This window comes from Ictidomys tridecemlineatus, chromosome 10 (genome assembly GCF_052094955.1).
Source record: "Ictidomys tridecemlineatus isolate mIctTri1 chromosome 10, mIctTri1.hap1, whole genome shotgun sequence".
Lineage (NCBI taxonomy): Eukaryota > Metazoa > Chordata > Mammalia > Rodentia > Sciuridae > Ictidomys > Ictidomys tridecemlineatus.
The window spans coordinates 83970989-83995378 of NC_135486.1; the positions used below are offsets into that span (position 1 = coordinate 83970989).

The 24390-nt window shown below is 34.7% G+C and overlaps 1 protein-coding gene across 1 annotated transcript in view; it reads right to left on the minus strand.

Annotated features, from left to right (window-relative positions):
- Window positions 1–24390, minus strand: part of Malrd1 (MAM and LDL receptor class A domain containing 1) — a 610752-nt gene that overhangs the window by 486439 nt on the left and 99923 nt on the right. The window contains exons 15-18 of the mRNA XM_078024684.1: window positions 12883–13035; window positions 12376–12481; window positions 11404–11771; window positions 7539–7951 (exon numbers count right to left, since the gene is read on the minus strand). Of these exons, the coding sequence (XP_077880810.1) occupies window positions 7539–7951; window positions 11404–11771; window positions 12376–12481; window positions 12883–13035 (1040 nt within the window). The remainder of the gene's footprint in view (window positions 1–7538; window positions 7952–11403; window positions 11772–12375; window positions 12482–12882; window positions 13036–24390) is intronic.

Sequence of the window (24390 nt, forward strand, 5' to 3'; positions counted from 1 at the left end):
CATACCCTCAGATCCACTTGCAAGACTATGGAATCTGAAAACAAAAGTATCTAAGAAAACATCTCTTGGAAAAGGACACATGTTGACATAACCTGTAATGTCCACATATAAACCATGTCCCTGCAGTATTTGACAGGATTTCATTAAGACCAATGTTCAATTTAATAATTCATTATGGTATATAATTAGTATTAGTATAGCACATTATATAATTAGTCAAATGACTCATCCTGCAACAACCAAAAAATACTCCATAAAGCACTGGATCATCAGATGTCTCAAGGTCGTTATTCTCTGTCATCAATTTGTTATGTCATAATTTTTTCTGTACCAGAAAAATCCAAAATATTCTGTAAAATATCCTTGGAAAAATATGTACAATTTCACTTGACCAATGCTTTTAAAATTAGCCTTTTGGGATAAGTCAATCATTTTCTATGGTACATAAACATATTTTTCAGACTATTAGGGAAGTATTTGAATTAGTCAAAACATTAGATTGCTAATTTGTGATCTTATTGGAAAAAGTGATTTACTCAGTGAATCACTGGAACTATTAATGTTTGAAGTGTTATATATTGCATTTGAAGATCAAAGTATTCAAGATAATATTTTGACATTTTTCATTATAATGGCTCCTTAGTACTTCTTATCTAATATGTAATTATGTTTAATTATGTGGGTAATGCGGACCAAAGATATTAGTGTCATGATCACTGAAATGGGGATCCAGAAAACCTGAAGTCTAGTCTTTATCCTAAATACCTGTTAAGACATTAATAAGACCATTTCTGGACCTTAATTTCTTATCGGTAGAATGAATGGTTTAGATCAAATGATTTCTTTCTGGCTATATATTTTCTAATTCTATGACTGAGCTTCCAACTAGAAAACAGTCTAAGTCCTGTACCAATTAATGATGGCAATAAAGACTGCTATGTCCTGTGAAATTAACCACATAAATAGCAATGTCAATTGTTCGGAAGGACTTAACAATGCTGGTGGCACAGGAATTTTGAAGCTCTATAGAACTAAAACTAATAAACACAACAATCTTCACATTTCCAAAGAATATTTTTGAAATGTATACGAGCACATCAGTTTATTCACAAAAATAGAAGAAAGTATAGGCTTAAATATTCAAGGCCTAACCAAAATTTTACTACTTCAATATAAATCTAAAATGACATTGACCTCACTGTCATAATAAACACAAGTAAGTTTTAGGTGAAACTCAGTTTTATTTCACATAAAATGTAAGTAATAATAATCCAAACAGAGAAAGTCAATACATTTTCCTACTGTTCAAAGGGAAATAAAAAGCTGGGCACAGTGGTGGACACCTCTAATCTCAGTGGCTCAGGAGTCAGGAGGAATGCAATTTCAAAGCCAGCCTCAGCAACTTAGAGAGGCCCTAAGCAACTCAGTGAGACCCTGTGTCTAAATAAAATACAAAATAGGATTGGGGATGTAGCTCAGTTGTCCAGTGCCCCTGAGTTCAATCCCAGTCATTGTTTACATGATACCAAAGTCCACCAAATAATTTCAAATTGCTAAGAAATCATTTTAAATATATGAGAAAAAAATCAAAATTAAGTATAAAGAATACTAACCATGACTTTCTACTTACAAATATGAATGCAACCATTTAAACAGTCATTTAACTTCTAGATCCCAGACATGACACAAACTACTAGGGAAACAAAGCTGAAGACAGGGAGAAAATATTTGCCACTCATATACTGGATAAAGGCTTTCCACACAGAATATAATTTTAAGAGATTAGTGCTCTATCTGATGTGCATGGGGTAAAAATTTGTTCCCAATTGTAGGTTCTTTATTCAGCTTGCTGGTTGTTTTTATTTTTTTTCTGAGAAGAAGCTTTTTAGTTTGAATCCATTCCATTTATTGATTCTTGAGTTTAATTCTTACACTATAGGAGTCTTATTAAGGAAGTTGGTGGGGCTCAATCCCACCTGATAGAAGTTTGGACCTACATTTTTTTCTAATAGACACAGTGCCTCTGGTTTAATTCCTAGGTCCTTGACTCACTTTGAGTTGAGTTTTGTGCATGGTGAGAGATAGGGGTTTAATTTCATTTTGTTACATATACATTTCCAGTTTTCCTATCACTACTTCTTAAAGAGGCTATCTTTTCACCAATGTGTGTTTTGGCACCTTTGTCTAATATAAGATAACTATAATTATGTGGATTAGTCTCTGTGCCCTTTATTCTGTACCATTGGTCTACAAGTCTACTTTGGTGCCAATATCATGCTGTTTTTGTTACTATTGCTCTGTAGTATAGTGTAAGGTCTGGTATAGTGATGCTACCTGCTTCACTCTTCTTGCAAATGATTGCTTTAGCTATTCTGGGTCTCTTATTTTTCCAGATAAATTTCATGACTGCTTTTTCTATTTCTATGAGTAATGTCATTGGGATTTTGATAGGAATTGCATTAAGTCTGTATAGTGCTTTTAGTAGAGCACTAATCTCTAGGATAAATAAAAATTCAAAAATCTTAACAAAAAATCAAATAATATAATCAATACACGGGCCAAAGAACTGAACAGACACTTCTCAAAAGATAATATACAATCAACAAATATATGAAAAAATGTTCAACATCTCTAGCAATTAGAAAAATGCAAATCAAAACTACTTTAAGATTTCATCTCACTCCAGTCAGAGTGGCAGCTATTATGCATACAAACAACAATAAGTGTTGGCAAGGAAAAGGCACACCCATACATTGCTGGTGGGACTGCAAATTGGTGCAGCCAATATGAAAAGCAGTATGGAGATTCTTTGGAAAACTATCTCACGTCTCAGTCTATACCTAAAAGAATTTAAAACAACATACTATAGGGTCACAACCACTTCAGTGTTTATAGCAGCACAATTCACAATAGCTAAACTGTGGAACCAACCTAGATGCCCTTTAATAGATGAATGGATAAATAAAATGTAGTGTATATACAAAATGGAATATTATTCAGCATTAAAAGATGATAAAATCATGGCATTTTCAGGAAAAATGGATGGAGTTGGAGAATATAATGCCAAGTGAAGTTATCCAATCCCCAAAAAACAAATGCCGAATGTTTTTTTCTGACTTAAGGATGCTGATTCATAATGGAGGGGGGGTGGGCATGAGAGGATTAGATAACTCTACATAGGGTAAAGAGGAGTGAGAGGAAGGGACAGGGCATGGGAGTAGGAAATATGGTGGAATAAGATGGATATCATTACCCTAAGTACATGCATGAAGATAAGTATGGTGTGACTCTGTGTAGAATCAGAGATATGAAAAATTGTGCTCTATATGTGTAATATAAATTGTAATGCATTAGCTGTCATATGTAACAAATCTAAATTTAAAAATAAACAAAATTTATGTATTTGCTCTCATACATGATTTACAGATTCTAGTATTTAAAATCTTTAAACATAAATACTTTGTACTACTTGGGTAGTATAGACCACCTGGTATGTACTTAAGATGATGACCTGATGAAAGTTGGTAAAGTGAAGAAGAAGAAGAAGAAGAAGAAGAAGAAGGAGAAGGAGAAGGAGAAGGAGAAGGAGAAGGAGAAGGAGAAGGAGAAGGAGAAGGAGAAGGAGAAGGAGAAGGAGAAGGAGAAGGAGAAGGAGAAGGAGAAGGAGAAGGAGAAGGAGAAGGAGAAGGAGAAGGAGAAGGAGAAGGAGAAGGAGGAGAAGAAATACAGCATCTTTATTACAAAAAAGAATATATTTTTAAAAATTCAATACTCTATAAAAAACATTTAAAAATTGTGCGAAAAGCTTGAACAGACATTTCAAAGTAGACGTTTGTTAAGCAAATAAGTACATGAAAATATGTTCAGTAGAATTTGTGCTATGGAAATGCAATCCACACTGAGATGCAGTTACCTACTTCAGAATTGCTAAAATTAAAAAGACTGATAATAACATGTATTATCTTGACTCTGGAAGAACTACAAACCTGACATACTGCTGATGGGAATGAAAAATGGGTAACTTTGACAAGGAGTCCCTTAAAAAGTTATTCTACCATATGACCCAGCCATTCTACTCTTGGGTATGCAGACAGAGGAAAAACAGTAGGTGTTCATGTAAAGATATTTACACAATTATTTATAGCAGATTTATTCAAAATAATCCAAACTAGAAACAGTCTAGATATCAATATGTGAGTGGATAAACTGTGCTTTATCCAAATAAATCCCTGATATACACTCTAGCACCAATCAATCTCAGAACAACTGTGTTGAATGAAATAAATCACACCAATAAAGAGTACTATAGTATGGTGTAATTTCCTTTAAATAAAAGTTTAGGATGTATATATTAATATACAATGGCAGAATGCAGATCAGTAGTTATTGAAGAGCCAGAGAGATGGACTATAAAGGGGTATTAGAAGAATTTTAAAGATGAAGCATATTTTCATTAACTTTGATTTGCATTTTCCTAGAATTAATACAATCAAAATATTGAAAATATATAGCTGTTTTGATGGTTTCAAAACTTTTAATAAGTGTAGTTCATTACTTATTAACTATACTTCAATAAACCTCAAAATAAAAATTAGTTAGGAGTTTATGATGAAGTTTTTTAATGTCAAGATGTGCTGAGCTTTGGCTAATCATTTCAACTGATATTAACAAATATAACAGTTCTTACACAGCATCTACCATCTAGTACTATCATATTTATCTCATTAAAAATGAGGGAGCCTTAAGGACTTAGGAATTAGACTAGAGACCCTGTGCCTAACAGAAGAAAAAGTAGGCCCAAATCTTCATTTGTTGGATTAGGCTCCAACTTCCTATTAGAAGACTTCTATAGCACAAGAAACAAAATCAAGAATCAATAAATAGGATGGATTCAAACTCAAAAGATTCTTCTTAGCAAAAAAATAATGAGGTGAAGAGACAGCCTACAGAATTGGAGCAAATTTTTACACATATGCATCAGATAGAGCACTAACCTCTAGGAAATATAAAGAACTCAAAAAAACTTAACACTAAAAAACCAAATAACCCAATCAATAAATAGGTGAAGGAACTGAATAGAAACTTCTCAGAAGATGATATACAATCAATCAACAAATATATTAAAAAATGTTCAACATCTCTCTAATTAGAGAAATGCAAATCAAAACTACTCTAAGATTTCATCTCACTCCAGTCAGAATGGCAGCTATTATGAAGCCAAACAACAATAAGTGTTGGCGAGGTTGTGGGGAAATAGGAACATTCATACATTGCTGGTGGGACTGCAAATTGGTGCAAACCAATCTGGAAATTCCAATTCCTTGGAAATCTTGGAAAAAACCACCATTTGATCCCCCTCATTGGTCTACACCTAAAGGACTCAAAAACAGCACACTACAGTGATGCAGCTACATCAATGTTTATGGCAGCACAATTCACAATAGCAAAACTGTAGAACCAACCTAGAAGCCCTTTTATAGATGAATGAATAAGAATCTGTGTTACACACACACACACACACACACACACAAAATTCAATATTACTCAGCATTGAAAGTGTTGGTTATTACCACTGTTCTTAGTAGGACGAAAACTGAGAATATTCATTTGTTAATGGAGGAAATATATCTATTTTCATAAATTGGACCCTTTTTACTGCCTTGAGTGATTCATTCACACAGCATGTAGAATCTCTAATTTCAGCATTTCAGTCCTGAATTTTATTTAAAATAGAAGTCTAAAAGTACTCTCAGAGAGAGAGCAAAACGGTGCACTCTACATGCAACCCCTGGTGGGTTTCATACACAATTTTTATGTTTATATTCATGACCACAGGATTCCTTGGTTAGCTGCTTGTTTATCTGGCTGTGAAACTTTGCTGTAATTTGATTTTCTCCTGGAAACCAATTCTTGAGTAAATATCATAAGAAGGGTTGATCCACTAAATACTAGGTGGTCCCAATTACAAGTGACCTGATTAGACAGTAAGAATTAATTTGAAGTGGATGAACCATTATTAAATAAAAGCTAGAAGAAATAAAACCTCTCCCATTTCATTTCACATGATGGCATGCATCTTACATGCCCTGCAGCTAAATAGAAAGATAGCACCCTACATATGGTAGGTTCATTCCCCTGTTTTCAGCTTATATATCCCTAGACAAATCACCATTACTATTGTGCTCTTCACTGACTTAATCAGATAAAAAGTATACTTTTAAAAGTTAGAAGCTCTCAAAAGGAAGTCTGCAGCTAAGTTTTTGGTTACAAAAAAATGTTAATTAGTTGGGCATGGTGGTGCACCTATAATCCCAACAATCCTGAGGCAGGAGGATCACCAATTCAAAGTTAGCCTCAGCAAAAGCGAGGTGCTAAGCAACTCAGTGAGACCCTGTCTCTAAATAAAACACAAAACAAGGCTGGGGATGTGACTCAGTGGTTGAGTGCCCCTGAGTTCAATCCCTGGAATGAAAAAACAAAAAACAAAAAACTGTTAAACGTTAATTAGGCCAATACCTTTTGATAGAGTCAGTGTTTAATCTGGATAACTGAAAGAATTTTAGTACATGCAAACAAACAAAAATATATATTTATCCAGGGATAGGTAAGAAGTTTTTTCCCTGTATAGTATATGTAGATTTATTTGCTAAAGGGAGAAAATGCATATATTCAATACCTGAATGTCAAAGTCTTATGATATATTGGGAAGGCAAGGAATTACAATTATTTAGAAACTGAGTTCCAGTCGTAGTTCCAGTTCTGCTGTTCCACAAACTATTTGGCCAAAGATAAACAACCTCTCTGGGCTTCATTCTCCAAAAATGGCAAAAAGGATCTCTGATTTCCCAACTTTGGGAAATTTCTAACTGTGGGAAATTGCTAAAAGAACCAAATATATCATACATGTATCTTTCTCTCTCTCTCTCTCTCTCACTCACACACACACACACATCCTTTACAAAACTGTGAAAAATCACATATGCATTTGAACTGGCTTTTAGAAGCAGACATGTAAGATTCGGAGTAAAAAATATTTCACCAGGAGTAGAGAGACCTGGACTTAAATTTCAGCTCTTCCCCAAAGAAGCTGTGATTTTTGGAAAACGCATGCACTCTACTTGGATTTCAGTTGCTTACCTATAAATAGTAAAAATATCAAATGAGATATTCAAAATAATAGCCTTACAAGTCTGTGCTTTTTGCAGGGTCTCAGAGATTGTGCCAAACTCCTTTCTTTCCCACAGATTTTCATTTTCATTGGTAGATCAAGTACTTTGAATTGCAGGCAACCGCAGCTATTTCCAGTGCCGTGTGTTTATCTTTAGAGGTTCTAATCACACATTTTCTCAGGTAGTCAAGGAGCAAGGCAACTCAAAGAGCTTTGGCACTCTCTTAATTAAATGATAAATATGTGTCAGAGTAACTTTGATCAAATTCCGCTCGCTTTTATCGCAGGACTGCAGTGATCATCCACATGGCTTAGACATTCTGATTCAAATACACATTCATATACACCTTATGAAACCTATTACCAATACCTGAAAAGGCCACTGGCTGGAAATGTGGAGGAGTTTCCTTATCCATCTGTCGCCTTGATCCCCAAATATCTGCCACAGCAGCTGTCCTCTTGAGTTACTCCAGATTCGCTGGTAGACAGCCAGCCTGTAAATGTGCTTTCCAAACATGTGGTAGTGTAAGCGGAAGGTGCAGCCCTCGGTGTCAGTGGCATTAAAGGTGGGGCTCAGTAAAACAGCCTTGTTTTGGAAATCCTGTGGCTCGGAGGATTCGATGTAGAGATAGTGTCCTTTAACTGTGCCCAAAGTATTATCCTTCATGGGCCCGGTATTAAGGGTTGAAGTTGGACCCTGGTTCCTGGTCCAATCAAAGTCATCTTCTGTGTCTTGTTCCCAGTTACAAATTCCATTCTCAAAGTTACACTGTAGTTCAGGGGCTGAAATTGGCATTAAATAATGGCAAGAGTTAATTAAGGACAAAACTAAATATGAAGAAGAACACAGATACTTTTGTCGTGCAAAGGCAAGCAATTTTAACTTCAAAATGCATCATTAGTTTTTAAAACGGTAATACATGCCAGATGATGCAGCAAATAACAATATTCCATGCACTGAAGATAAAATTGCCTTGGCCATTATTTTCTTCATGTTTATTTGTTCTCCTCCCTATTCCAGGTCTGTTAGCATCACTCCAAGCAAATGATCATGACATCATGGCTGGTTCAGTAAAAAATTTCTAGCTCGATGCATTTCAAACTCAACTAAACATTCTAATCAGCCAGGAGCATTAAAAACAAACAAATACCAAAGCCCAGAGATATTTATTTAATTGCTTCAAGTAGTAAAGCCATGATCAGGATTTTTTATAAGTTCCCTTAGAGATCCTAATAAAGCTAAGAACAATCCTACTTCAATGAGTCTCACAATTTAAGAATCACCAGGAATTTATCGGTAAAATCGCTTCATGATAAAATCCCCAAATAAATACTAGTTTATGGAGTGAAACTCACAAATTCAAATTTTTAACAAATACTCAATTCTTTTTTTTAATATGATGGTAGGAATTGAACCCAGGGCCTTGGGCATGTGAATCAATCACTTTACCAACTGAGCTATATCCCCCAAACCACCTCAAGATAATTCTTATGTAGATATTTTCCAAACTTCAGCCTAAAAAAAAAATTTTAAGTTATATCCTGCCCAAGCTCCATGTGTTCCAAAATACCAGTGCCAGAATAATAATTCTTCAATGGCAGTATTACCACTTATTTTTTCTCTATTCAAAATCCTTTAACATACCTTCCTTTAATCTAAACTTTAATCTCCTCCCAATATTAAAATGCATCTCTCTCCTTCAGATGCACTATCTTCCTATGTATTTTGGACTCTGACCCTGTCTCTGTTCACCTCTGATGTTCACCTGTGCTTTGTTAACTCTCTGCTGTATCTCATCAGTGGTTACTCTTCTTCTCACTGGTCTGTAGCTACTTTGAGCCTTCTAAGTTTCTTCTAACTTTTCACTTCTAACTTCCTTCAGTCACTGGAACAATTTTGACTTTAAAGGAATTGAATAGCCCAATTAAATGTGCAACCTCAATTTCTAGAGTAATACAGGAACATGTTCATTTTTCAAGGCATAAGGATTTTGTTGACACCAAGTATTTGCTTTAGAATAAATGGGATAAAATGTGCATTTGACAGTATTTGGGCTGAGAGGAATGGATTTAAAATTCACAGGTAGTTCCACATTTTAGCTTCATTTACATAAGTTAATATTTAAAAAAAAAATAAACGTCCACTGTCCTTTAACAATTCATCTTCATAATAGTACTTAGTGCCAAAGATGAGCAAACACCCTGAAACAATAAATAAAAGCCTATGTGAATAAAAGCAGTCAGGCGAGGACAAATCATCTGTCTCTGAAAACTGCAGAGCAGGCGCTTAGACCTAATGAAGGAAACGGAGTTGGTAAATGTCAAATGGGAGATGTGCTTTCATTTGATATTTCCTCACTTGTGACTAATCAAGCCCAGCTGTGACGTGAACTGGGGACATGCAATGTACTCTTCAGGTGTCTGTCTTTTGCTGTGGAGCAGATGGAGAATGTCAAGTTGCTGAGTTTTTGACATAAAACTGGCACTAATGCCAACAGACTTTTACATTGTCTGTCTTCACACTGACTACACACTCAATCTTCATTTCCATGGCAATATGTGTAGTTCTGCCCTTCAGTGAAAAATCACATCTCTAAACATATTTCAGGAGATACAGCATGGGTTTCAGGACATGCAGTGGACACCGTGTAATAAAATCACATGCCACCATGCAAAGCTGTGAGAAGCCACCATTCTCCTGACACTGTTTTTTTCCTTTCAATAACACACAAACACAAGAAGCAATTTGCTGTTGTGTTTGCACTCCCATAATCCTACACTGAGAAATTTGAGGGATAATTTACTTGTTTTTATAAGCAGCTCAAGATTTAGAATTTAGAGAACAGGGAAAAAATGAAAAGGCTTTCCCAACTTTGAAAAAATAAATTAGCTCTGGGGCAAGTTAGACTTCTTATGATGGTCGTTGTCAAAATCATCAATGTTAATGCCATCCGCTCAAATATCCGTTGTATAAATTTCATGAGATGCATGGTAATTCTGACTTTAACATGCTTGACTTCAGTATGCCTTTGATAATGTGTATCAAAGTTTGCACACCTGCAAAGCTCTCTGCAACAATTTACATGGAAATTTCTTAATGTAATATTTTCTGTAAGGTACCAAGCATTCTGTGATTCTATCTTGGTTTATAATCTTCTTCCAAATTTAATAAATACCTAGCTTGAAATTTAAAAATTGTTGCTGCTTCAGGAAAAGGAATCTGAGTCCAAGAAAAGTTGCAAACTTCTAAAATATTTTTGAAATGAAAACAAAATACCATTAGCTTCTGATTAACTTTCAGAAGTGCATTACTGAAGCTACGTGCATTAAGCTGCAAGGCTCACATAATCATCAGATAACAAAAACTTAATAACTTATACTAGAGACCCAAGACTGATTTTGACACCTTATTTCCTAATACCTAGAGCCAAAAGAACAAGTGTACAAAATAATCAAATGTCCCTCCTAAATAGTTGCCCTAAGCCTCATCACTCATCTCCTTCACCACCAACACAATTCACTGCCATCTACTGTTCTATGGGATACTGCAAGAGTTCCTTGCTAGATAATCAGAATCCACTGTGCTCTAACCATTATATCATAGAGGGACTTTTTTTAAAAGCATACAAATTTGAGGGTTTTATTATTCCCCTTCTTAAAAACTTTCAAACAAAGCAGATTTCTTCAGCCTGGACTGCAAAGATCTGCCAATCTAGCCTCCCCCATACCTCTATCTCTGTGTTTTACTCTCTTGCCCCTTTCTTCACTGGAGCTACATCATCTGTCTTTCATCAGACTTGCAGTCATACATCAGGGCTTTGATATATACTTTGACTTATTATTTTTAGATTATTCTCCTAAATCAAATTCCATTACCATATAAAGTCCCAGCACCCCTCTTCATACCTCCTGGCAGAGTTGATATTTTATATTTATTTATGAAATATTAGAATATCCATCTCTTCAGTTAGATTGTATAGCCCATAAAAGCAGAGATTCTGCATAATTGGGTCCTTCCACTGTATTCCTAGGATCTAGTTAATAAGTCTTCTAAATAAAGGCTGAAAGACCTGATTAATTAATAATAATATAATATCTGATATTCACTGCATAGTGGCACTGGATTGATTGACTAAAAAATAATAGTGAGCTAGTCAAGGTCACCCCCTCAAAATAAGTCAGAGGGACCAAAAAAAAAAAAAAACATTAAAAAGGAGAAATGCCAAAACCCTTACCACAGTCAACTTCATCAGTATAGTCACCACAGTCATCCACCAGATCACATAACCGAAGCCTTTCTATGCAAGCATTCGTGTGTGGACAACGGAAGTGATCTGGCTCCTCGCAGTTCTCAGCAGGCAGAGGAAGGGTACAGTTTTCAAATCTGATGTCATCAATAGCCGAGACCCCATCATAAATGCCAAGACTGACTTTATCCAGTGTCAAGTAGAAGGGCTGGGTCAGGCGCCCTAGCTGGATGTTCACCTGGGACCACTGGTTGCCCTGGTTGTACAACACTCTCCAGAGTACTGTTGAGTCACCAGGGTTTTCTGTATGTAACCGCAGCTCAGCTGCTCCCACTGACAGGCCATAGTTATAAAACCTGAAAAAGAGCAAACCCAAGAAGCAGGCATAATTTATGAGATACCCTAAATATTTAACCTCTGGACTCTTCCACTTGGTCAAGAGCTAATTAATAATTGGTTGTCATAACGGATACCGTTGTTTCCTGCAGTAATTCTTGCCGCCTGTTTGCCAGAACTCATCTGCTGAGGTGATACTCCATGGCTCTCACAACCCTAATCTCACATCAGATTAGAAAAAAGGATAAACCAAAAAGGCATCATATGAATGTGCTAAGTGATGATGTTCAGCTGTTGCTACACATACCGATGCAAAATGATATTGATTTCCATTGAAATCAATGGGACTCCTTTTCAAGGAATTTGGGGAGAACAGAGGAAAAGTCTTAATTAAATTTTAATCCACTACTGGTGGGAAAGAGTACTTATCATAAGAGGAAAAACAAACAAGCAAACAAACAACTTATGACATGCTCTTAAGTTAAATGAAGACTGTGTGAACTTAGTGTAATACCAATTTTTTAAGCAAAAACCAGGGATAAAACCAGAACAGTTAATATGTTCAGAAGGATTTCTGCAACTACGGGGTCAAAAGGGTAATTGGGAATTGTTTTTAATATTTACCAGAAAGAAAGTGTGCACCCAGACCCTGTCTGGCTAAAAGTTGGGCTCTGGAGTTTAGCAACTTGGGATAAGCTGTTTCTGTTCTTCAGAATAAACATAAAATGGCCTGTTGGGATACAAAACAAAATCGTTAGTTAGCCTACTGGAATTTAAAATGAGACAAATGTCTCTTAATTCAATACTGAGTGAATTTAGAGCACAACTAAAATTATAACTTACACAATAATACAAAAATCAACAGTGATCATTAGTCAAATTTGCTTTTATAAAAATGCTAAATAATATAAAAATAATTGATAATTTTGGTTCATCCAGCCAAAAATATATCTATGCTGCATCTCTACCACCCACAGAGCAATAATTTTATGCAGACAGAATACCACCATGGACAATATTCAACCATCCTACTGATGCTTCTTCTGATGGCATTGAACACATCTCTTTCTCTTTCCCATCTGGGGCCAACAGTAAATAAGAGTAGTTAGTGGAAACTTACTTGCTTCTTACCTTCAGTTGTGTTATGAGTATGATCCTGAGGGGGCGCCTGGTGCTTAAAATCAGCAGAAAGATGACTTTGGGAACTCCATACCCAGTCAAAATGGTCACCAGCAATTGCTTCAAACCAACCGCAGCTGTTTGCTTCAAAATCACAACTGGAAACTGAACAACAAATGGTGGCACTTAGGGTGGCTCTCCACAGTGTTCCCACACTTTGAAAAGGTAGATTTCAAATGCATACAGTCTTACTATGATTTTCCCATTACAGTAAGGGGACTATATTAAAGGACACCTTTGAGGGTGGGGAAAAAAAGATACATTCTGATTTGAAAAGTGGATTTATGTTTTTCATACTGGATATTGAGAAAGCAGAATTTCAGTTCTCAATGGAGGAAATTCAGGGTTTGTTTGTTTTTTGATATATTCTATAATAGCATCATTCAGCCTTATTGTTTGTAAAATTATTAAGGTTTTGCTAATTTGTTTTCATAGTCATTTCAGTTTCCCTCTTCTTGCTAGAGACTGTGTTAATTGCTCCTAAAGACTATTTTAAATTAACTAATGAAAAGCAACTACTTATAAAAAATTAATATTTGGAAAAATCCCAGGTTTACTATATGATAAAACGTGTAGCTCTGATTTGTATAGAGTTTAGCATTTCACAAATCATTGCATCACCTAATTGTATAGGAAAGAACTTTTTTTTTCTGGTACATATGCAGATAAATCAGTTATTTTCCACAAAGACATTCTAAAAAAAAGGAAGAGAAGGGGGAAAAGAGAATGGGAAGTTATAAATATTAGCAGTGTAGAATTATAGTTAATTAGTTACTATAATAACTTATACAATAGACTCTGTGCCAAATGTGTTACATAGATTCAACTTTCAGAACAACCTTAGGAGATAAGAACTGCTGTTGCTATTTTACAAAGGTAAAAAGTGAGTTTAGGAAAAGTTATTAATGTACCCAAGGTCATATAGTTAGAAAATTATGGAGTAGAATTGGAATTCAAATATTATGATTCTTAATCTAATTTTTTTTCAAACTTTTGACTATAACCATTGGTTGTCATCCGATTAGAAAAAGAATAAACCAAAAAAGGCATCATATGAATGTGCTAAATGATGATGTTCAGCTGTTGCTACACATACCAATACAAAATGACATTGATTTCCATTGATAATTATTACACTGGGATCCTTGGCTATTGTCCGATTTTATCCAAAAACACAGGCATGTACTGCATAGATATTACCTTGTAAGACGAATTGGGAAGGAAGCAATAAGTTTCAGGGACAAAAATAGAAAGCAAAAATCACTAAATGTGATTATAAAATTTAGCAAGGGTCCTTTAGCTAATGATAAATCATTTTTTATATTAAAAATTCTACTTCTATATGGAGAAGAATGAGAGGTAATATGAGAAATATTTGATTTTTAATAGTTTTTATAAAATATCTAATTTCAAAAATACAGTAGCCCTCTGAAATTTCCTGCTCCAAAATTTGACCAGCGTGGTACTTCCAAAGTTTACCAAAAGTCAGAAAAGAATGTATGAATACATCTGAAAATACTTTTAAAACATCAACTCTAATTAGAGGTAGCTATATTTCAGCATATAGATACAATTAGAAATAAGCATTTTATCTATATGCAGAATAAAGATTTCTCAAGTAAAGTTTTTCTCAAGCAAAGATTTCTCAAGTAAATATTGGTGATTTTTAAGAAGTTAGTACCTAGAGTCTAAGCAAGGACCACCATTGGGGCTTACAGAGAAATTAAATTGAATGCAAAATTAAATGTTACTTAACAGTGAAAAACAATAAAGATAAATATTGCAAGTTAGGGATAAATATGAAGAAAGTTTAATTAAGTCTTTGTATTTTTAAAGATTATCTCTAAGTATTTAATATACATAAATATATAGGCAGATATAGATTGTGGGGTTTCAAAGCATGTAGATATCATTCCACTCCCCAGGAAGCTGAAGCTTTGATTCCTATTTCATTCAAACTGCAGAAGATGTCTAGGAATTCTTGTGACACAAGACAGAAAGAAACAAGTTGCTGTTAATGTATAGTATCTGCCCAGCGCAACTACCTGTAAAGGGAACCTGGCTCTCTGCTATCCAGGAAGATACTGCTGTAGATATAATAAATATTCAAATGGCAGTAAGATTTAAAAAAAAATCCCTGCAGTTACTTTGTAGTTCTCTTAAAACAGTTAAAGATTATAGGTTTTTTATTTAGTGTATCAAAGAAAAGGTTCCCGTGTTTGTTGTAGCATTATTCACAAGGACAAAGAACTGAAAGTCAGATACAGAAATACAGATACCACATGATCTCACTTTGATGTGGAATTGAAAACAGTGTATCTCAGAGAAGCTTAGAATAGAAAAGTGGATACCACAAGCTGGAGGAAGCAGGGAGACAAGAGGAGTGGGGAAAGTTTGGATAACCGGTAGGAAGTTATATTTAGAGAGGATTCAGAAGTTCTGGTGTGCACAGTACAGGGGCTACAGAAAATGGTAATGCACTGTATATTTCAAAGAAATAAAAGGTTTATTTATTATATTATATATAATTATATAATATATATATATATTATATATAATTATACCATGAAGAAAGAATAAATATTTGAGGATACAGGTGCTTACTTGATTTGAACATTGTATGACATATATGTGTATTGAAACATTTCACAGTAACCTACAAATATGTACAATTTATATGCCAATAAAATGATTTTTTAAAAAATAGGAATTTTTAACTGAAAATTCTGTTAAAATTCAAATATGCTTTCTGAGTACACTTTGTTTCTGTATAAATTTCTATATACATTTAAAATTCCCAATCATAAATGTGATAACCAATGAAATTAATCTCCCAGCTAGACATAATTAGGTATATACCTCACTAGAAGAGACATGGAAATTATACACTATGTATCCATTTCTGACTCAGAAATGCAATGCCATGGATACATTTTTAATAGTTGAGATTCAGGGATATTTCACTGTTTCTGGATCATTATCGATTTCCTCAATTATCATCATCAGAAGCATCATTGTTTGCAATAACAATTGCAGTTACTGATTACTCAGAGTTTGAGGCATAGCATGCTTCAGGCTGGGGGCTGTTACATTCATAATAGAATGCCTGTTGACAGCATTTCTGAAAAGTGTGCTTATCTGTTCTACAGCTATGGGTAGAAAAGCTAATGGCTCTACAGCAGCTTTTAATTATTGTGAGAAAAATTACCTGAGTGGCCTGTATTAATTATGCAAATATAATTACATTAGCTGCTCCTGGGACAAGGGCATTAGGAGATAGCTAGTGAGCTGCCAAGTAGGTCCATCACTGCCATTTTCACAGCATTTCATTGAGGCAGAAGATGGATTTATGCAGTTGCCAAGGAAGTTCATGAGGAAAAGAGCTCAGAATCAGGTCCCATTTCATTTCTGATTGACTGTCTTAGAACTTCTCTGATGGTTTAGATGATCCTATTGAGGTTTACTTATAAGGAATAAGCACAGAATGTACAAAATGGAAGTCTGAGCTTATAATATGCTCCTTGCAAAAAGCATTCAAAAGTTCAGAGGAGGAAATATGTCCTATGACATTGTGCAGTTGAACATCAAACTCTTTCTAATCTGAACCACATAGAGAAGATGTTGAGTTTTAAAAAAAGGGAGATGGTTGAACATAGGATTGGTGACTTTTAAAAAGTTAGTATCTGAGTCTAAGCAAGGACCACCATTGGGGCTTACAGAGAGATCTGAACCATCAAGACACCAGTGCCGAATATTTAACTGTCCCTGTTTTAGATATGAAAAATGTAAGGTTGAAAGAGGAGAAACATAATTTTTCAGGGCTCATTACTACTTCCACAATCCCAACCCAGACCTGATGTCAGCCTGTGTTCTTAAAAATGATACTGTTTCTACTGGTTCATTAAGTAATAATAACAACTTTCAACAATTATTAGAGGCCAGGCACTGTGCTGTGTGTTTTTAATTGAAGATCACACAAAATCTTAACATGTCTGATCAAAAGACATGCTCTGGAAGTAGATTTTAAACTATGTAATAATAATAATTATAAGTCTACTAGAATGAGTCTCCTTGGTTTTTCAAACTTTTTTTTTCTTTAGATTTCATGACCCTCCTGAAAGTTGCATGAGGGAAGACAAAAGTTAATTGAGTTTTCTAGTATGTTCCTAAGTTTACTAAGGTTATGCTTTGATTAGGCATTTGTTCTAAATTTTAAAATGCCTAATCAGAATTTAAAAATTTTAAAATACAATATTCCATATTGGGAACATGTTTTCTATGTAATGCTTTTGAATTTCAGGCTTTTTTAATGCCTTCAAATGGTTATATGTTTGGATTTTATGATAAGGTTGGAGTAACTGAACTCTAGACTTCATCAATAGTTAATATTCATTAACAATTTAAAACAATAGATAAAAGCAAGAGTGTGCATGCAAAATAAAAAAGATGAAATAAAAGATGTCAAAATAAATAGAAATAATTAAAATCTGCTAAAGCAATACCAATTCATATATAACATGAGATTCAAAATTTCTGCATTTTAAGCAAAAGTGGTTAATCACATCATTTAACATATAGTTTTAAAGGTCTTCCATAATCTCTTGATATGAAGATTACATACATCTTTTATGTTTCTGCACATCATTTACCACCCTTTCAAGGAAGCTAAATAGCAAACAGTCATGAAAAGAGAAAGTGACTTCCTCTACAAGAGGGAGCAAGATATCATCTCATGTAGTAAGGACAATGTCTCCCTGTAAAACAAAGGTTAGATGAGATTTTTAGTGTTTTTTGTTTTCATCTTTGGTATTGGGGGAGTTGAAGCAAGGGGTTCTTTACCATTGAACTACATCTCCAGCCCTTTTTACTTTTTATTTTTTTGAGACAGGATCTCACTAACTTGCTGAGGGTCTTACTAAGTTGCTAAGGTTGACCTTGAACTTATAAGTCTCCTAACTCAGGTTCCAGAGTCGCTGAGATCACAGGCATGGGACAATGCTCCCAGCAAAGATTGAACAAGTGTGTATGTAGCCCATTTAAAAAGATTTTTTTAAGTTTCACTAAGCACAGCCACCGTAGCTGTGATGCAAACCTACTTTATACTTACATACACCTAGTTGCCTCTGTATTGACAAGAAACTTATGAAGGGCCAGAAGGACCAATCCAAACATCATGCCCATGATGTTTGCTCTACCACAAATCATAAAGTCCTTTGTGTGTGACACCAGAGTCTTGACTCTTCTGCTAGCATCTGTGAAAAAATAGCTGGCTAACTTGTTAGCTTACTGGTAGGATAATATTTCAGATGTTTCACAGTTCTTCACACATATTATATTACATATTAGAATGTGTGCCATTAGGAACTTAGAACCTATTGTGGGAAATTAATAAGTATATTATTATGATAGAGTAATAACTATCATGTTATCATTCATTCACTATTCATTGAAAAAAATTTAGTACATATTACATGTATGTACAGGTGTAGGGCCTAAGAATGCAGCAAAGAAGAAATAGGAAATAAATTTCTCCTCATGGATATTGCATGTGGGATTGGGGGAGATAGGAAAAAAAATAAGATCAATAAGCTGATACTTATTAACAGCGATGTTGCTAAGAAAACAATAAGAAAATTGTGTTAGAAAGAAGCATTGCAATTTTATAGAACAGAATCAAAAAAAGGCTTCAAATAAAAGTGAACAACTAGGTGAACCCCTGAAGGAGGTGGGTATAAATTCAGGCCATGTAGCTATGCAGAGGACCCAACAGAGAAGAAACAGCAAGGGCAAGAGCCTTAGGCACAATCGGCCTCTCGTGATCCACATGCATCAAAGACACAGTGGGAAAGAGGAGAACATTGGGAGATGAAATCTGAGAGGTCGCTTTAAGATTTTAGCTTTAATTCTGAGTGATATGGGAAATAATTGGCATGTTTTAAACAGAGTAACAAATTCAGACTCAATCACTATAGCTGCTGTATTGTGTAAAGATAGAAATGGGATAGGAAACAACCAGGAAACTGAATGATGTTGCAAAAATACAAACAAGAAGTGGCATTGGTTTGGGAGGGGGGGAAACAGTGAAGATAATGAGTGAATAATTCTCAAGTTAGACATGATCAGATAAATGGATATCAGATGAGAAATATAAAAGAAGTTAATAGGACCTCAAAAAGTCTTTGACCTAAGCATTTGAAACAATGGAAGTATATTTTGTAAAACAGAAAGACTTTGAAGAAGCAGATATGGTGGTAGTGGGAGGAAGAGGATTTTAATTTTAGATATGCTATATTTGATAATCCTATTAGTTATTCAAGTCAACACATCAATTTGAGAGCTGGATCCATCAATCTGGAGTTCAGATGAGAAGTCCTGGCTGGAGATAGAAATTAGAAAATCATCAAAGTGGTAAGAAGTAGTCATAAAAACAAGAACAAAACCAAAATTGTACTTGTTGTTACAGCAACCAAGCCAAGTAAGTATTTTAAGAGGGAGGTGATACTTTCTTCATCAAATGCTACTGAAAGGTTAGATGAAAATAGAGAATGGACACTGGATCTAACCTGTTGGTAACTTGGCTGAGGACACTTTTTATTGAATGGTGGCAGCTAGGGCCTGAGTGCCTTGGATTTAAAAGAGAAGATGAGAAGAGAAAGATGTAAAACAGTAAAGAGAGTTGATTTTATGAGTAATTTGTGTTTTGTAAAAACAGGAGGAAAATGGTGTTGTTAGGAAACAGGAAAATGGAGTAAAGAGAAGATCTTTTAATATGTGAGAAATTAGAATGTGATTTTATGTTATTGAAAAGTCTGGTATAGAAGGAATCTTGTCAGAGCAATATTACTGAAAAGACAACAGAGGTGAGCTAACATGCAAGAACCAGAGTTTACCAGTGGTAGGGGTGAGGACAACGTACCCAAGGTACAGGAGAAAAGGTAGTTTATAGATGGACAGAAGCACTGTTGGAGCTTATGAAAGTCCTTTTCTGGTTATTTCTATTTTCTCAGTAAAACTAGATATACAATTATCAATTGAGGCTAAGAAGAGGGAAGAATAAAATGGATTTCAGAGAAGATAGGAGGATGACATGAGTTATTTGTTGAGAAGAGAGAGGGAAAGTACTGAGAAATGCAGTGAGATTATAGATAGGGCAGTCTTAGAACCCAGGTCACAGTGGTGATCACCAATGTAAAGTGAGAATAGGTAATATTGCCTTATTTTCTTCTCCAACCATTTTCAGCTTTGCGATTCTGACCCTGTGTGGTTGGAGATCTGCATTTAATCAGTTAGTACTTCAGTGACTAGGCTATATCAAAAGACAATAAGGCAGTTGCAGGTCAATGTGAGACCATCATTAAAATTTTGGACCATGAAATTCAAACTTCACAAGAAAGAGAGTGAGTGTATAAGGAAATAAGGGACATAGAGTGGTGGTATGATTGATGGATTGTAAGTATTGGTAGCACTGAGGTAGTGGTTAGAATTAGGGTATTAAAGGGAAAAACTTAGGAAAATAGGAAGTAGTAATTAGATAATCAGTGTTTGAATTAAAGAGGTGCCAGTTACTGGTAAGAAACATAAAACCTTTCATTAAAAAGGAAGAACAATGCAGAACATGGAATCAAGAGCCAAGGTAGGAAAATTGGAAGTCATATGGCAGAACCAAGAACACATGTCTAGCAACCTAACTAAGGAACTTCTGGTGGATTTTAAAACTGTTTTGGACCAGTGACTCCTTTTTAGCTTCCAAATACACCTATTGTTAACCAAGGTGTCAACTGTTATCCTGAGTCTGTTCTATTATTGTCTATTAGGTTGAGTTGATTAGAGGGAGGTAACTTGTCTCTAATTTCACAAGACAACAGATGGAAGGGATTGTGCCCTGGAGCTGTTCCTAATATACAACAATGAGAAACCTCACCTAAACCTGATTAGACTATTCAAGTAATAATACTGTAATCTCAATAAACTATTGAGATTTTGTTGAGTAATTAAACTGCTTACTGTGACTTTAATAGAATGTCATCATTGTAACCTCAGGAGAATTGCTTACGGAGGAATGGTGGTGGCCAGAGATAGAACTATCACAGTAGGCAGAATTCTAGGAGAATCCCCGTGAGCTCCACCTTCTGGTATCATTCCTGTGATTGTAATGTTACATGGCCAAAGAGATTTTTAGGTGTAATGAAGGTTATTGATGATTGATTTTAAGATTATTTGATTATCTGGATGAGGCTATCCTAATAAGCCTTTTAAAAACACATTTTTCTATAAATCATTGCAGATTAATTCAGAGAGACTGGAAGTATAAGAAGGACTTGAGATGCCATTGGTAGTTTAAATATGCAAGGGGTCATCTAGACAGATGAAGAAAAACTAAACTCAAAGCCAGAAACAGAAAGGATACAGTAAAAATTAAAGGAGAAATTAACAAAGTGGCAAATAGAACAATAATAGAGAAAAATCAAAGAAAAAATGGTTCTTCAAAAAGATCAACAAAACTGACAACTCTTTAGCTAAGGGGGAAAATGACTCAAATTACTACAATCAGAAATGAAAGTGAGAATATTGTCACCAATTCTAAAGAAACAAAGCAGTATAAGAAAATTCCATGAGTAATTCAATGCAAAAAAATTGAACAAAAGACCCAAAACCCACCAAGACTAAACTGCAAAGATAGAAAATCTGCATAAATCTATGACTAGAAAAGATACTGAGTCAATGATCAAATATCTCTCAAAAAAGAAAAGCTGTGGACCCAATTTGATAGCTTTGATGGTAAAGTCTAACAAGTATTTAAGAAAGAACCAATCAATCCTTCTCAAACTTGCAAGTTAAAGAAAAAAAGACACCAATGACTGTTCTGTGAGGCCAGCAGTAATCTAATGCCCAAACCAGACAAATGTGCCAAAAGAAAAAGAAAAGGATGTAAAAATCCTCAACAAAATAGTGGGAAATTAAATTCGCCAGGATATTGAAATAATTGTATATTATGACCAAACAGGATTTTTTGCTGGAATGAAAGGATGATTAAAATATGAATATCAATATAATAGATTAACAGAATGAAGAAAAACACTTATCTTGATCAATGCAGTAAAAGAACTTGACAAAATTCAATTCATGATAAAAATATCCAATAAACTAGCAAAACAATAAAACTACTTCAACATAACAAAGCTATGTGCAAAAAAAAACCCCACAGCAGATATACTCAATGATATGAGACAGCAAGCTGTTTCTTTAAGGTCAGAAAGAAGGCAAGAGTGTCCACTTTCATCACTCCTTTTTAACAAAAGACTAGAAGCCCTAACCAGAGCAATTAGGAAAGAAAAAGAAACAAGAGGTTTCTAAATAAGAAAGAAGCAAAATAATCACCTTTCACATGTAAGTGTGGTCTAATATGTAGATAACCTAAAGTTTTCAAAATCCTATTAGAATAAATGAATTCAGCAAAGTAGCAGGATACAAAGTTGACATGCAAAAACTGTTTGCAGTTCCATACACTAACAATGTACACCCCAAAAGGAAGTTAATAAGCCAATTCCTTATGATAGCATCAAGAAGAATAAAATATCTATAAATTAACCAAGGCAGTGAAAGGTTTATATATTGAAAAATATAAAACAGTTTTGAAAGAAATGAAAGAATATGTAAATAATGGAAAAACATCTCATGTATATGTGGTTTGCCCCCAAAAGCTCCTGTGAGACCATGCAAGAAAGTTTAGAGGTGAAATGATTGGGTTATGAGACTCTCAACCTAAATCAATACATGAATCCACTTGAAAGGGTTAACTGTAACTGTTGGCAGGTAGGTTATGGTGGGAGAAGGTAGGTTACTGGGAGCATGCCTTGGGTTTATATTTTGTCCCTGGTGAGTAGAACTCTCTCTGCCTCCTAATTGTCATATTATGAACTGCTTTCCTCATCCATACCCTTCTGCCATCATAATCTGCCTCACAGTGGGACCAGAACAATGGAAACAGCCATGGGTGGACTGAGACCTCTGAAACAGGGAACCCCAAGTAAACTTTTCCTCTTCTAATAGTTCTTCAAGTCTCTTGGTCACAACAATGAAAAGCTGACTAAAAATCCCAAAACGTTTGTAAAAAAAATATTGTTAAGATATCAGTACTACCCAAAATGATCTATAATTCCTGTCAAATCTGGATGAAATTTTTGGCAGAAATTGAAAAAAATCCATCTTGATACTCATATTGAATCTCATGGTCAAAATAAACTTGAAAAAAGAGAAATTAAAGCTGAAGGATACACACACCCGCATTTCAAAAACTAATACAAAGTTTCGGAAACTGAAACAGTATGGTATTGGTATAAAGATAGTATTATAAACGAACACAATTGAACAGAGACTTCAAAAATAAATCTTGTATATATGAACAACTGAATTTTGATGAATGTGCCATTACTATTCAGTGGAGACTGGACAGCCATTTATTTAAATCATACTGGGAAAAACTGGATATTCACAAGTGAAAGCATAAAGTTGGACTCTTAACTAACATCACATACAAAAATTAACTGAAAGCGCATCAATAACCTAAAAGGATGATATGAAGCAATAAGGTTCTTAGAAGAACACATAGAGCCAAAGTGTTATGATGCTGGATTTGACAATGGTTTCATTTATGACACTAAAGACATAGGCAACAAAATCAAAAATTAGGCAAATAAGACTTCATAAAATTCATAACAGTTTGTAATCAAAAATCTAACAGTCAGACTCAGTGGTTCATACCTATAGTCTCTGAAGATTGCAAGTTCAAGGGCAACCTGGGCTGCGTATTGAGAACCTGTCTCAAAGTTTAAAAAATAAAAAAGGGCTAGAGATCTATGGATACAGCTCAGTGGTACAGTAACTTGGGGTTCAATCCCCGGTATCACACAGAAACAAAAACACACCACTCACAGTCAAAAGTCAACTTCCACAATGGGAAAAATATTTTCAAATCACATATCTGACAAAGGATCAATATCCAAAACATACACAGGACACTTAAGACTAATAAATAACAAATTAAAAATAGATAAAGTGTTTGAATATACTTTTCTCCAGATAAACCTTTGGTCAATAAGCACATGAAAATGTGCTCAACACCACCAACAATTAAGGAAATGTAAAGCAAAATTACAATGAAATATGAACCTGTGCCTAGCAGAAGGCAACTACAAAGAAAAAATATAAGAAAATAACAAGTGTTAGTGGAAACAAAGAAATTAGAACTATTGTGCGCTAGTTGATACAAATGTTAAATGACATTGCTGCTGTAGAAAATAATATGATAGTTCCGCAAAAAATTAAATCTTATGGTGCAGTAATTTAAGCTTGGGTAGGTACTAGAAAGAACTAGAAGGCACTCTTATACCCATGTTCACAGATCCATTATCCACAGAAGCTAAAATGTGAAAGTAACCCAAGTATCCATCAATAGTGAAT